Source organism: Micropterus salmoides, unplaced genomic scaffold (genome assembly GCF_014851395.1).
Source record: "Micropterus salmoides isolate LMB-PRFRI ecotype aquatic unplaced genomic scaffold, ASM1485139v1 Ms_hic_scaffold_1, whole genome shotgun sequence".
Lineage (NCBI taxonomy): Eukaryota > Metazoa > Chordata > Actinopteri > Centrarchiformes > Centrarchidae > Micropterus > Micropterus salmoides.
Genome location: NW_024040040.1, coordinates 54,708,831 through 54,722,881, shown reverse-complemented (window position 1 = coordinate 54,722,881; position 14,051 = coordinate 54,708,831). Strand labels below are relative to the sequence as shown.

Genomic DNA, 14,051 nt, shown 5'->3' with positions numbered 1-14,051 from the left:
CTGCTTGTTATGCAGGGTATCATTACAGCCACATGGTCATCACTCTCTCTCTCTCTCTCTCTCTCACACACACGGTCAAACACATTGCTGAACTTCATGTTTTATTCCCCCCCCCCACAAATAAAAAGAAAGAATTAAACTGACAAATATCTTGTGAATGACAAACAAAAGAACGCGTTGTGAGGATGTTTTCCGTCACACTTTAATGAGCACATCATGTTGGATTGCAGTCACTTCGCTATAATCCCCTGAAACCACCGGTTACTGTGAGAATATGATTTGTGGTGGCGTCTGTGCTTTATTAAAGCAGCCGACTGATATCTGTGGAAGAGCTCCTGTTCTCAGAGAGCAGCAGCAGGGAAACTGCTGAGCAAGCTCCAATAAAAGAGAAACAAATCCACCCCAAAGCCGCCTGAGTGTCTTTGTGTGTGCAGACAGAAGGTACTAACAGTGTGTGCTGCTTCTACAGTTGCTCTGGAAGTTTGCAAGGTCACGTGAACATGCGATTGTATTTTTTATTTCTATATTTATACCAAAGTACGGGGAAAAATAATAATTTTTTATAGTTGCATTTTTTAGCCACGGCTGGATCTCGGTCCAGACAGAAACTCTTCCACATGCCAAAGTTTCCACTGCACACCACAAAGGCTTTGTGAAACAACAAAGACCTTTTGTTTAGGAAGGAATTTGTTCCTGTTATTGTGTTCTGCACACTTTGATTCACTTGGACAGTTTGTTGTGTTTCTAGCCGTGTTTCCAGCCGTGCTGTATTTCAACATTACAAAAAGGACAGTTTTATGAAAATTGATGACGAATTAAAAATGTGCTCAAACGTTTTTGGAGTTGAGCGCCGGTGGAATTAGCTAGCGAGTCAGCCGCCCGCTCTATAGACCGTATATTACTGGACGAAGCCCCCCCCCCCGCGGGTTTGAATGGAGAGCAGCGAAGCCAGTCTTGGTCCTTTGAAATACCCTGTATGCACTATAAATGTAACCCTGCATGAGACATCTGGCTCACGGTGGACAGAAAACTCTCAGCTTGTGAAACTTGTAGTAGTAGTGCTGTTGCTTTATTATTTTAAACAGAAATTACATCGTTAGTGTACAGTTGCAGTTACAGAACTTGTATTTTATTTGATATAATTCTTATTTTTGCGCATGTGAGTGATAAATTGCTAATGTTAGCATGCTAACACGCTAAACTAGGATGGTGAATAAACATTATACCAGCTCAACATCAGCATGTTAGCATTTAGCTCAAGGCGCTGCCTCACACAGCTGCTGGCCTGTAAGTCTGTATATAGTTGTATATTTTATCATTTGTTTTTCTGACAACCAAGTAAACAAACCAGCATGTCAGCTGAGAGAAGTCCTCTCTCTCTCTCTCTCCGTCTGTAGAGTGTGTTGAAGTTTGGCTTTTCTTTACTTTCCCTGCATGTCATGTAGAAACGTTTCAATAACGAACATCAAACAGACACACACTCTGCTGCAGTGTGTGTTGGAACACATGGTGTGTGTTTGACTCTGGTCTAAATGTTATTGATCTGCGGCTGCACGGCTTATAGCTTCACCTGCCACGTGTGTGCGCGCCATGTGTGTTTTGCCGGCAGTGGTTGAAAAGGAAAAAGCCTGATGAATCTAGCACCACAGAGAGAGAGAGAGTCTCTGTAGGCAGTTACCAGGCCGGATCAAAAGACACACACTGATCACAGAGCAGTTCTGTGGTTTCCAGCCACGTGCCTCCTCTTCCTCCTCACTTCCTGTTCCCCTTATTTCCTCTAACCTCAATCTCTCTGCACCTCCAGAGTCCAGCCTCTGAGAAAGACGATCGGCAGTGAGCTGAACCTAAAGAAGATCTAAAGAAGAATCAGGTGACAGAGTTTAGTCTTTCTGAATCTACACTGAACAACATTATAAACTCAACACTTTTGTTTTTGCCCCCATTCATCATGAGCTGAACTCAAAGATCTAAAACTTTCTCCATGTACACAAAAGGCCTATTTCTCTCAAATATTGTTCAGAAATCTGTCAAAATCTGTGTTAGTGAGCTCTTCTCCTTTGCCGAGATAATCCATCCACCTCACAGGTGTGGCATATCAAGATGCTGATCAGACAGCATGGAGATTGCACAGGTGAGCCTTAGGCTGGCCACGATAAGAGGCCTTAGGCTGGCCACGATAAAAGGCCATAGGCTGGCCACGATAAAAGGCCATAGGCTGGCCACGATAAAAGGCCTTAGGCTGGCCACGATAAAAGGCCATAGGCTGGCCACGATAAAAGGCCTTAGGCTGGCCACAATAAGAGACCTTAGGCTGGCCACGATAAAAGGCCTTAGGCTGGCCACGATAAAAGGCCATAGGCTGGCCACAATAAGAGGCCTTAGGCTGGCCACAATAAGAGGCCTTAGGCTGGCCACAATAAAAGGCCATAGGCTGGCCACAATAAAAGGCCAATCCAAAATGTGCAGTTTCAGTCTGTATTGGGGGGTAAAAACAATAGTGTTGCGTATATAATTTTGTTCAGTGTAATTCAGCCGATTCCACTAGTTTGAATCTCATTGTAAAGGCATCACATTGGGAGGGGAAGATACAAAAAGTGACAAAGCGTAGTTACAGTCTCGCAAAGACGCTGAAGGGCACCTTTAGCGTAAAATAATTACGCTTTGCCACGCTGTCTGAAAGCGTTGGTAATGAGAACGCGCTGATTGTGCTTTATCCACACAACTGCATAAATAAGTAGATAATCAGGAAACTGTTTCTGGTTTTGAATTTAATTTGATGTCAACACCTTGGACGCAGCCAGAGGCTCACACAGAGGGTATCTACAACTCTTTACACCGCCTTTTGACCAATCAGAAGTCAAGCTCTGAGTACAGGAAATTCATTAGGGCTATAAAACCAAAGTCAATCATCATAAATGACCTTCATCACTGCACAATAAACGTCCCTGTGACTCCCGTCCTCCCTTCATTAACTTCTCCGTCACTGAGGCCGACTTAGACGATGACTTCTTCACCCTCGTGTTTGTCTCTGCTCCTCCAGCTCTTTTTTTTACGCCTCCTCTCTCTCTCCCACCACCACTCTTTACTCTTTCTACTCTCGGAGTCTTTGAAGCTTGCTGTGGCAGTCCATTAAGTCGACTAACCAGCACCCATGGGAGTCATCCAGGCCCGCTGTTACATCGTGTTACTGCAACATCAAGGAGAGGAGGGTGGAGTGTGTGAGCAGCAGGATGTATGTAGAGTTGTGTATATGTGTGTGTGATAATGTGTGTGTCTCTGTCTGTGTGAAGATCTGATGTAGCCTGAACCTGCTGCTCTCTGTTTGACCTCGACAATCAAAGCCGCTTCTGAATATCGCAGGGTTTTCATTCCTGTGAAGTGTCAGTTTTTTCTCCCGTATACGGGCTCGTATGAGCACTTAACAGGATTTTTAGATGTGTTACATAAAGCTGCAGCCTGAATGTTAAAGGTCCCAGATGATGATTTCAGATCATGACATGAATAATGCTCTTCATCGTGTTTAAGTTGGAGAAATGTTTATTTCTAACTTTGAAGAGTAAAGCAGACTTCCTGTTCAAACACATCAGATATTCATTATTCATATCCCATAAAAAAAGTGACAGTTTACAAAGTATTTATGTTTGTAAAACGCTCAAAGTGTTTTAAATTACAGTTCGGCTAACTTACTTTGGATAAAGAGACGGTTTCATCTCAATGTCACCTTTGAGCAACAAGTGCAGAGGCCATGAAAGCTTAATTCACACCCTAGCTATGCATGTTATACGCTCCTGCTTAGGAATCTAAGTACTCGACAGAGATATCACCAGGAGATAACAAGAACTGTCACTGGTAAGCGTGAGCTGCTTGTGAAATGTCCAACAAGTCTCTGATGGAGGTGGAGACAACATGTCCTTTTCAGTAACACACCTAACAAAGACATCTCCTCTGCAGACCTTCTGCTCTCCGTGATCACTGGACCAACTATAAGGACTTGCTCAAGAATCTTCCAGTTTGGGTAAGCAGTTCGAGCCCCAGCGTCTCCTGCCCACATCCTGAACTGTACTTGAAGAACATGAACCCGAATTTGCCTCCTGATGGTCAGCAGGTTTCACAGTAGCTCGCTGCCGTCAGTGTGTGTAAACGCACACAAGCGCTATTTAAATAAAGGCTTTTACCATTTGGAGTGACTCTTCCTGGTCTGAAGAGGGCTTTATGGTCCATCTATGTGAGATAATCATGGAGGACGCTTCTGCAAGGTGAGCTTCCACTGAAGGATCCAAAAAATGAAGTGAAGTGGCTTCAAGGAATCTTGGAAAGAGAAAGAAAATCCCCAACTTCAGTCTAAAAACATCCAGGGTCGGGTCTCAGCAGACAATTTCACTCATGAGAGTTTGCAGATTGTTTTTAGAAACATCATCATATTAAGAGGATATCAAGGATTAAAGGGGTTGTGTTTGGTGGTTTAGTTATTGACAGCCGTTTCTCTGTTGCTCCGCCCATTTCAGTTCCACCTCCACGCCGTTTCCCAGATTAGGATGTCCAGCGTGCAGTTAGTAACAAAGATGGCGGTGAAGACTCCTCACTTCCACCCTTTAGGAAGCTGGTAGGTGACCTGACAGAAAACTCAGAACTTGATGCAGGGCAGTTTTCCGACTCTGTGGAGGTACAGCAGAGGGGTGATGAACACGCTGACGATGTTGATGGACAGGCTGACTAATGTGACCTGCAGAACGGCCTGCTGGGACGCATACAGCACTGTTGGACCCAGGATGAAGACTTGGAGGAACTGGGTGGTGCTGGTGAACACCAGGGTGATCATGATGACCTTGAAGGCCTTTCTCTTTATGCTGTTCCGGCTCTCGCGGTCCCCGTCGCCATCGCCTGGCCCCGGCTGTTTCAGCACGCAGAGAACACGGACGCCGCAGTATAACATGACCACCAAGAAGAACAGGGACTTGGAGATGAGTGCGTATGATAAATGAATGGTTGAAAGGTGGAAGGCAGGTATGACGCAGTACAGCAGCATCAGCAGCCAGTCGACCACGCACCATGCTAACCTGTACCGGAGAGGTTTGAGCCTGTGGAGAGGGAAAATAAGACGTGACAGATCATCTCAGTGAGCACACGAAGCTCTGCTAATTTAAAAGATGCTGTCAATGCTCATAAAAGCTGCTATTCAAATTATGGCACAGTCTCAAATAACAGAAGTTATCACTATAGAAAGGTTTTTCATTTCAAACGCATAAAAATAAAAAGGCCGAAAGACATTCAATGTAAAAAAGACACGTTGGCTTCACCGCCGAGCTGTTTCATCCTTATTTTAGCCACTTTCACAGTTATCTTAATAGTATATACAGTTCGTTTGTGTATACATTGTTATTCCATGCATTATTCTGATTCACCTCAGTGTTTTCAGAAAGCGAGCTAGCTTAGCCAGTCAACTAGCCTAGCTAGCTACTGAAATGAATTATAATTTTGTTGTGATGATACGTTTCAAAGGAGACAAGCATCTAGTGCAGATTTATGTCTGTGGTGTCACTAACAGAGGCTTCAGTCTGTAAATCCACACACTGATAAAGCCCAGAGGTGCAGAGTTACAACAGGCCGACCGGTGACCTCCTTTAAATTAAAGTGACACTTTGGTCACTGGTTACTTCTTGCTCACACATCATACCTTCGCCTGGTGAACGGAAGATAAAATGACTAAAATGCAGTGCGAATGAGTTACCTGAGGAAGACCACTGGATGCACCACAGCCAGGTAACGCTCCACGCAGATGCAGCTCTGGAAGGTGGGTCGAGAAATGAACATGAACTGTGACATACACTCCAGCACCACTGTGCCGACGTCCGCTGGCATCCCGAGCAGGAAGTGAATCATGAAGTAAAAAGACCAGATGCAAAAGAGGATCTCAGAGATGGCCAGACTGAAAGCAAAGATCTCTGAGGCCAACGTCCTGCCTGCTCCGCCGGCTATATGCCACACCACGTAAACGTTGGCAGGCAGACCCACCAACAGGTTGCAGGCGAGCAGAGCTGTTACTCCGTGATAGAAAGTACGGAAGTCAGGCGTGAAGGTGTCGTTGGCTTCAGACAGATTCATCTTCACCCAGCTCTTTAACTGTAGTAACAGAGTTTTCTGGAGTCTGCAAAAGTAAAACAAGAGAAGTTGTTTAAGATGAATGGCTTAAATGGGAAAGTACAGATCACAGTGACTGGTCGCTCTCTGCCCCTGAATGCTACCAACATGAGGACAATCCAACGTTGGAATATCAAATTAGCTTAAATTAAACGTTCAGTTAACATTTCAGATGGTGAAAATGTTTTAATTATGACTGATGGGCATCGTGGAGTGCAGTAGACAACTATGTTGCAGAGAATCGCCGTAGAATTAACCAAACATGCCGTACAGAAGTAAAACATGTCGACTCTGGGAATGAGGAAAAGGTCTTTTTCTGACATTCTGCCGTCAGGATGCTGCTGGTGAACAAACAACGCATGTGAGCCTACATTTTAATAGACAAGTTTCTGTTGTTTTTCCAAGTTTGTTCTTCTTTTCTGCCAGAGAATTAGGACATAAATCTATGGCACACTTTACCTCATTAACATAGTTTAAAATTAATATGACACAATTCATTTTGCCAGCTAGTATCATAAATGTCGCTCACTGTACCAGACCGGATAATAAACTCTGAAGCTGATGTTGAGCCATTCGGTTTCTCTTCACTGATGCTGCTGCTGGAGAGGTGAGTGAGTAATTCAGGGAACTCACCGGGAGACTCCTGATTTATTTTAGACAGTTTTGGACGTTTGACTTCTTTTTTCAATGAATCAGAGTTTGATTGTATTCAGCATCATTCAGTTAACTACTCACGACCCGCTGTCCTGTTTGTATATGAAAGGAAGATCAATAGAGCTGCCTCATTATTGCATTTAGAAGCCAATGATTATTGACATGACAGCCACTCATTCACTAAGTTTAGTCAGAGAGGGATCCTCTAAATAGAGATAAAATCCTTTATGTCTCCCACACCTCCATCACACATGTTGTGTGTTTCCAGGCTGGTGTTGCATCTAAACAACATCCTCTCTCGGTTTTGCATTCAAGAGAATCTCCTGTTTGTAATTTGGCCTGTTTTGTTTCTTGACTGTTTTACCACAAGCTCATTTTAAACGAGACCCACCTGTGGATTTGCATGGAGGGCAGCGAGTGGAGTCGAGGCTTACATCTGGTGTATTCAAAACAAGCTGAGGGGAGAGACGGATATGGTTTGGCTCTGGACTGAGGGTACGGCCACATTTGCATTGGATTTTCCTCAAAATGTAATTTGTCAGAGGAATTTTACCAACAGAGCGGCAGCTGGGGCAGGACGAGGAGATTTATCTGGGCTCAGGTCAGCTATGCAAACTATTTTACTCTCTGCTGCACGGGTTAGCTGGTCCTCCTGCCTCAGGCTGTCTGTTTTGTGTCTTTATGCAGATGACACTCATTTTTTAATGTGCGGAAACAGATCAAACGTGCTCTTCACTAACAAGTTGTTTTACGTTTCACACTAGGTGCTGAATCCATGCAAAATTCATTTTATACTTTGTCACTACTTCTTTAAAATACCCTGTGCGATGTTCATCTACCCTTCATTTTAAACAGCCAGGCTCAATGTGTTTTGGTGGAGGTTTGGTGAAGTCTATCAATAAGAAGGAAAAACATACAGCTTAACATAAAATGAACAGGTTAATATTAGTAATGTTACTCCTAGTTTTAATTTCTACAGTTGTGTCTGTTTTATCATACTGTAGTTTTCAAATGTTTTATTTACAACAAGGTAAAGTTTTAAAGGTTTGTTCTGAAATGTGCTGCATGAATAAAACATTATTATCTTGTTAATAGTTCTTAAATTTAATCTTTAACAGACTGAACTGGGCCGGTCCCCGTTTAAATCTGCTGACCCAATTATCAAAGTGAAGCTCAGAAAAAACTTTCCTGGAAAGTGGAGAATTACCAGGAACCCAAACCGGCTGTTGACATAAGGACACAGTGGCAACATTATCTCTTGTCCTGGTTTGTGTTGTGCGACCTACTGCACATGCTCATTAGTGCCCATGGGTGTCATTTACACTGGGTCCTCACCGCTTCTTGAAATGGCTGATTTTGTCCTCATTGCTTTTAAAAATAAATTGTTTAATATGTTAAATAAGTTAATATGCTTTGAGAAACGTTTAGCCTATATGCACAATAGGAAAAGATGCACTGTCCTGATTATAAAATGACCCCAAACTAAATCATGGCTGCATGTGTCCTGACTCAGCAGGGACGATACTAAATGAAAACCTGCAGGAGGAACATATCTGAAAGTCTGAGAGTCTTACTGCATTATATTCCAAAATATTCTCGCCTGCCGCCTGAATTTTATCTTTCCCTTTACATGCTTTAAAACATTTCCACCATAAAATGCAGAAAAGGCAGAAATTGGTGCAGGAAATTAAGGCATTGAAGTTTTCTTCAAAATTGTGTAGAATCATCTTCTCGTCTGTTTTCTCGTGAACCCAATATCGTGGTTCCTGATCTCGGTCACACACCTAGTCTGAGTCCGTTTGTCGCCACCACTTCTCTAAAAAGTTACGCCCTTGTCAGTTCCTCTTTCTCTGGCCCTGCCTGATGGTCACATACACTGGAATGACACCATGAACATCTAGGCTCTGAAAAGGTTTTACAAACATCAAACCTGCATGGATTTAAAATTCACACAAACATGCAGTCAAAGGTTTAACACAAGTTTCATTAGCAACAGTCAGGGGGGCAGAGATTCCTCAAAGTCTGGACAAGTAAAGCCCCAACCTTTCTGATGGCAAAGATCCCTCTACAGTCACTGCGCAACACAAAGCTTTGTTTGGAGTGAAACTCATTCATGATAAACATCCGACTTACGTTTGTGTGCCGAGTTTGAAGCTGAGTAAATGTTTTAAAGCCGCCGTGTGTGAGTCCAGCCTCCCTTCAGCTCCTCTTCCACCTGCAGCATCTCAGTAAATAAGCATCATGGGGCTGTTTGTTCTGGTCACTGATGATCATCCGTCTACCAGCCACGTGGCGATAAGACCGGAGACACCTCCTCCTCTGCTTCATTTGCATGCGGAGGCTGTTTAGTTAAACCAGGAGCACATTAACCGGCTCAGATGAGCTTCTGGTTGTTACATAAATATATATACACATCAAAATAAATGTAGTGAGGGGCATCATTTAATTCCCTTTAGCTGAATCTTTCTGGTTCCTGAACCAGTTCGGGAAACTATTTCAGTTTACAAGCTAGCAAGCGTGCCAGTCTGAAAACTGGCCAGCATACTTGCTAGCTAGACAACCTCAATGGCTCATCTCTCAGTTTGCTGACTAATTAAAACAAGGGAAGAATATATTGCCACTAAATGAGACAGTAACTATCCCTTAGATAGCGTATTTTTAATAGCAACGATGACCCTGTTGAAAATGTATCGTATTAAACACTTTAAAAAGGTCAGATTCTGCTAATTTTCAGGTTGATAATTTTATTTCAGGTTTGTTCCAGAACAGGTTTACACGGTTTTCATAATAATCACTAGTTTTGTCATCCTGCACGTTGCTGCAGCTCCTTTTTTCACCGTGTCTTGGTTTTAGCTAACGAGTGAAGCATCTCACTTCTACTGGATCTCTGTTGGGAGTTGCACATGCACATTACCTAGGTAAGGACTACTAGCCAATCAGAAGCGGAGTAGGGTGGGTTTGGCACAAGCACGGTAGCGTGATCCAAAATAAAGCCATTTCAGCCGGTAACCGCGGCTTCGGTTGTGCCGTGCACGTTCGTTCTCTTTCTCAGAATCATAACTTTTAACTCAAGTCGTACATATACTGCTGGAATCTGTGCTACTTACATTTTCTGCTGAAGTCTCTGACGTCCGTCCATCAATCAGCCTGGAAATCCTTTTTTAAAAAAGACGCTGTTCCTGTAGCGACAGGTGCTGTGATGCAGGTTCAAGGTGAAGCCCACACCATTACTTCATAAAGTCAGTGGACTCCAGATTCATATTTAATCAACATTTCATTTCATCTTCTGCAGCTCAGCTCAGTTTCAGGTTGGAGTCAACATTAATGACACAAACAAACGAACACTTTCAGCCTTCTCACACATCAGGAGATGATCACAGACCGCTCGTGACCAAGTTATTCATGGGTCCATAAGGATTTAGGATTTGATCAAACATGAGGTCAGTACATCACTGAACATCCTCAACGACACAATAAATTCTGCTTGGACAGTTTCTCTGGTGTCCAGTTTCCCGTAATGTCTCTGTAGAGGACAGATGACCCCAAAAAATACTTCAATAACAATAAGAAGAATAATCCTCAGTTTAAAAGTACATCTGGTGGTTTAGTGGTTAAGACACAAACCGCGTAACCCCCATGTCCCTGGTTTTATTCTAGCTGGGGACCTTTGTAGAATATCATAACCCCCCCCCCCGTTTCATGTTTCTATCAAATATGGGCCAAACATCCCAAACATTTTCAAGTTCAGTATCAAAGTTCACCAAACACCCACATTAACGAGACTAAGAGTCTACAGCCAGACCATCTTCCTTTCGCATGCTAGTGTTCTAGCTTGTGCTAATTAGCGCAAACACAAAGTACAGCTGAGGCTCATGGGAATGTCGTTGGTTCTGCGGGTATTTTGTCATAAACATGGACTGTGTAAAAGAAGGGGGGCGTAGTCAGGGTGACGTCACCCCATGTTTTGTGGACTGGCGTTTTCTATCCTTGAGTTTCAGCTGTCGCCATCTTGGACTGATGGAACCAGAAGGACGAGAGGGCGGAGCTGGGGGGTCGCATTGTTACGGCCTGACAGGTCACCTTGTAGCCCCGCCCTAAAGCCTCCCCTGCTTCCTGGTCTCTGTTCCTCTAAACGGGACCATAATTTACTAAATGAACATCACGCCGTGTTGAAGAAGACTTGAAACTAGCGACTGAGACCAGAAACTCATCAGGAAAGTGTTTACTGAGGGAATAAATCGGCTTGTCAGACCTGATGGTGGCGCTTGATGAAAACGTCGAGGACATTTAGAATTGAATAAAAGTGTTTGGAGCTTTAAAAGCTTTAAAAGTGTGCACGCACGCACACATATGCACACGTGTGTTATTGTGAGTGTGTTTGAGTTAGTATGAAGTGGAAAGTTTGGCACGTGGAATGTGTGTTTTGGATCGAAGAGTTGCCCATATGGAGAAGAACTGTGTGTTTGTGTATTACTGTATGTGTGTATGAGTGTTGGTAAGAGCAGCTGTGTTCCAGGTGTGGAGCAGGACAGTAACCTCCTGTCAGCAGGGAGCTGTTCAGGAGCACTGTAAACTCCCACTGATGAAAACAGCCAAATATGATTTCATAGTGTGAGTGGAGGTTTCAGTCCCAAACCTCTGAGAGTGAAGGTGACTCTGACAGTTTCAACATGGCTGGTTAGATGAGCCCCGAGGAACGACAGAGATAGATGATGCTCAGATCTCATCAGGGATTAACTGATGTCATTACCCCCCCCGCTCAGCCTGACTCATCTACTTCGACCGCTGCTTTTTATTCCCAACATCTCCGGCATCCATAGACGTGGAACCTCTGCTGGTTAAAGGCGTGGGCTGAGTTAGACTTTCTCGTTGTCCGCCATTTTGACAAACAGCGTTGTAAATAAACCCCTCATCATCCGGTATTACCCGTCATTTTAATTTTGGTGTTTTCATGATAACGAGAAAGGTTTTTCCCACATAGAGGCGTTCGCTACCGGCTTTCGCCAAAAATCTGACGGGTGCCTTCACGGTAAACACTATTTTCTAGCAAGACTAATAGACAACAGCTAATTAATATGCACGCTGCCACCAGCTGGACGGGGGGTCTACATGTGGTTATTGACAGCGTTACTGAACGTCACGGTAGATCGCCCTCGGTCTTAATCTGTCAAAATGACGGATGGCCTAACAAATCTTTTGGTCAGTGATGGAGAATATCACGCGACCCCTGGGTGTAGGTGGAGAGACGGAAAGATATAAAGAGGAATATCTGCTGAAATCACATTTACCCTTGGGTAGATGTCCTGTTATTTGTGTACAAAGCTTTATGCAACCAAGCACCTAGCTACCTAACTGAACTGCTACAACCGTATACTCCATCGAGAAGTCTCAGATCAGGCGAACAAAATCTGTTACAAGTCCCTCACTGCAGACTTAAACGCAGAGGGGATCGAGCTTTTTCTGTGGTTGGGCCTCGGCTGTGGAACAATTTGCCCTTAGACGTTAGGATAGCCCCTTCTGTGATCTCTTTTAAGTCACTTTTAAAAACGCACTTGTTTTCTTTGGCCTATAATTAAGGTTGTTTATGTATGAGTATCTTTGTATATACATATACCTATATGTATATGTGTGTGTGTGTGTATGTTTATATGTCCTTTCTGTCTGATGTGCTGCTATGCATGGTGTTAGTGTCTTTTAATTTTGTTGTTCTGTAAAGCACTTTGGTCAGTCATTGGCTGCTATAAAATGTGCTATATAAATAAAAATGAACTTGAACTTGAACTTGAACAAAGGGACGTACAGATGAGGTAGACGAGTGAGGTCAAGAGTTTTGGTAACTTGTTCCATCTGATTGAGATTCACCTCCTCGCAGTTACACAAGGACTAGTCGTCATTCATTTGTGGCCCCTCCAGCGCCACCAGGAGGAAATTCTTCTACACGATTGAGCTGTATGTTTCTGAATGAATAAATATAATTTAGCCAGTATGCACACGTTTCCCCCACCAAAGTGTCTAAAAAAGAAATGTTGATCATCTACAACTGTATTCTACATTCACAATTCCAGGATTTTAAATTCTGCCTGCAAACATTTAAATACCTTAAAATCTGAAGCCAACATTCAGACAGAGAGGTGGATATGAATTTAAAATAGAAAGGTGAGAGAACAATAAAATGAAAGACAGAGAAATACGAATAAGAGTCAGAAACAAAAACAGCACAGACAGAAGGAAAAGAGATAAAACTCGAAATGCATGAACACCACAAGAGAAATCCAAGCTGTTGGACCATGGAGGTCATGTACGGTCAATGTGTTGGCCGGGGGGCCAAACGAGGGCCAGTGGATCAATGGAGGTGAGAGGTCTTTGATGCAGATCCCTGCTCGCAGACGAGTACGCTGAGATGGAAGTGATGAACTCGGAAAGTCGGCGTGATCCCAGATTTATGGAGGATAAAGCTGGTTTACAAGTGTTCAGAGGTCAGACTGATTTATTAAGAGGGTTCGACTCCCAATCACGTCTAACGTTCTACAGAAAGCACGGCATGAAACCCTTCTGCGGGGTCATCAGAAACAAAGCACAGGCGAGTGTCCAAGAACAGCCGGATGATCCTGATGCTGCTTTCTTGTCCGCAAACTACAATACCAGCCAACAAATAGCCGTCTGTCAGCTGGAGTGTTTGGGCAGCAATATGTTGCTCAGTGGAGAGGAAAACGTCCAACCACACACTCAGAAACTCTCTGTAACTTCATCTGCAGCTGACCTGGAGTCTGACGTTAACACCAGCCCAACGCCAAATACGACTAAACTGAACGTAAACTCTTTACTGAAGGTGCAATAAAAGCTTTCATGTATCTGATGTGAGGTATTTAAAATATGTTTTATAATCAGAGGAGCTGCTTAATGAGGCAGCTCTCACACACACAGGGAGGAGGCGTGAAGAACTACCAAATATCCAACATCCCTCACCCATGTTGTGTAAAAGTCTCAATAACACTGACTGGCTCGTGACCAATCACAGCTCTCCGACTGGACAAATTATGAATCAGCAACAACAAAAATATAGTTTGTATGATGGAAAAGATGGAATAGGGAGACGGGGGGAGGAAACAAGTAGAGGAGCTATATCAAAGTGGATTTTTATGAATGAACCAAAGCTGTAAAGGTCTATTGCAACAGAAAATGAGTCTCAGAGATCTTGGCTCCGTTTCCCTCGGCTGCAGAAGTTTCCGGAATACAGACAAATCCCTGCTATGCTCCAG

The 14,051-nt window shown here is 43.5% G+C and overlaps 2 protein-coding genes across 2 annotated transcripts in view; both read right to left on the bottom strand.

The window, feature by feature from the left end:
* sugct (succinyl-CoA:glutarate-CoA transferase) overlaps nucleotides 1-14,051 on the bottom strand; it is a 98,969-nt gene that overhangs the window by 11,281 nt on the left and 73,637 nt on the right.
* LOC119897110 (proteinase-activated receptor 3) lies at nucleotides 3,520-12,436 on the bottom strand. The gene is made up of 3 exons (XM_038710681.1): nucleotides 8,926-12,436; nucleotides 5,729-6,145; nucleotides 3,520-5,078 (listed from the first exon to the last, which is right to left on the bottom strand). The coding sequence occupies exons 2-3, from the start codon at nucleotides 6,100-6,102 to the stop codon at nucleotides 4,625-4,627; spliced, it is 828 nt and encodes a 275-aa protein (XP_038566609.1). The 5' UTR covers nucleotides 6,103-6,145; nucleotides 8,926-12,436; the 3' UTR covers nucleotides 3,520-4,624.

What these genes read in the sequence shown, in the direction of transcription:
- LOC119897110 (XM_038710681.1), bottom strand. Translation starts at nt 6,102, where the DNA reads ATGAATCTGTCTGAAGCCAACGACACCTTCACGCCTGACTTCCGTACT. An exon ending in CATCCAGTGGTCTTCCTCAG is followed by an intron (nt 5,079 to 5,728) that starts GTAACTCATTCG and finishes CCCTCTCCACAG; the next exon opens with GCTCAAACCTCTCCGGTACA.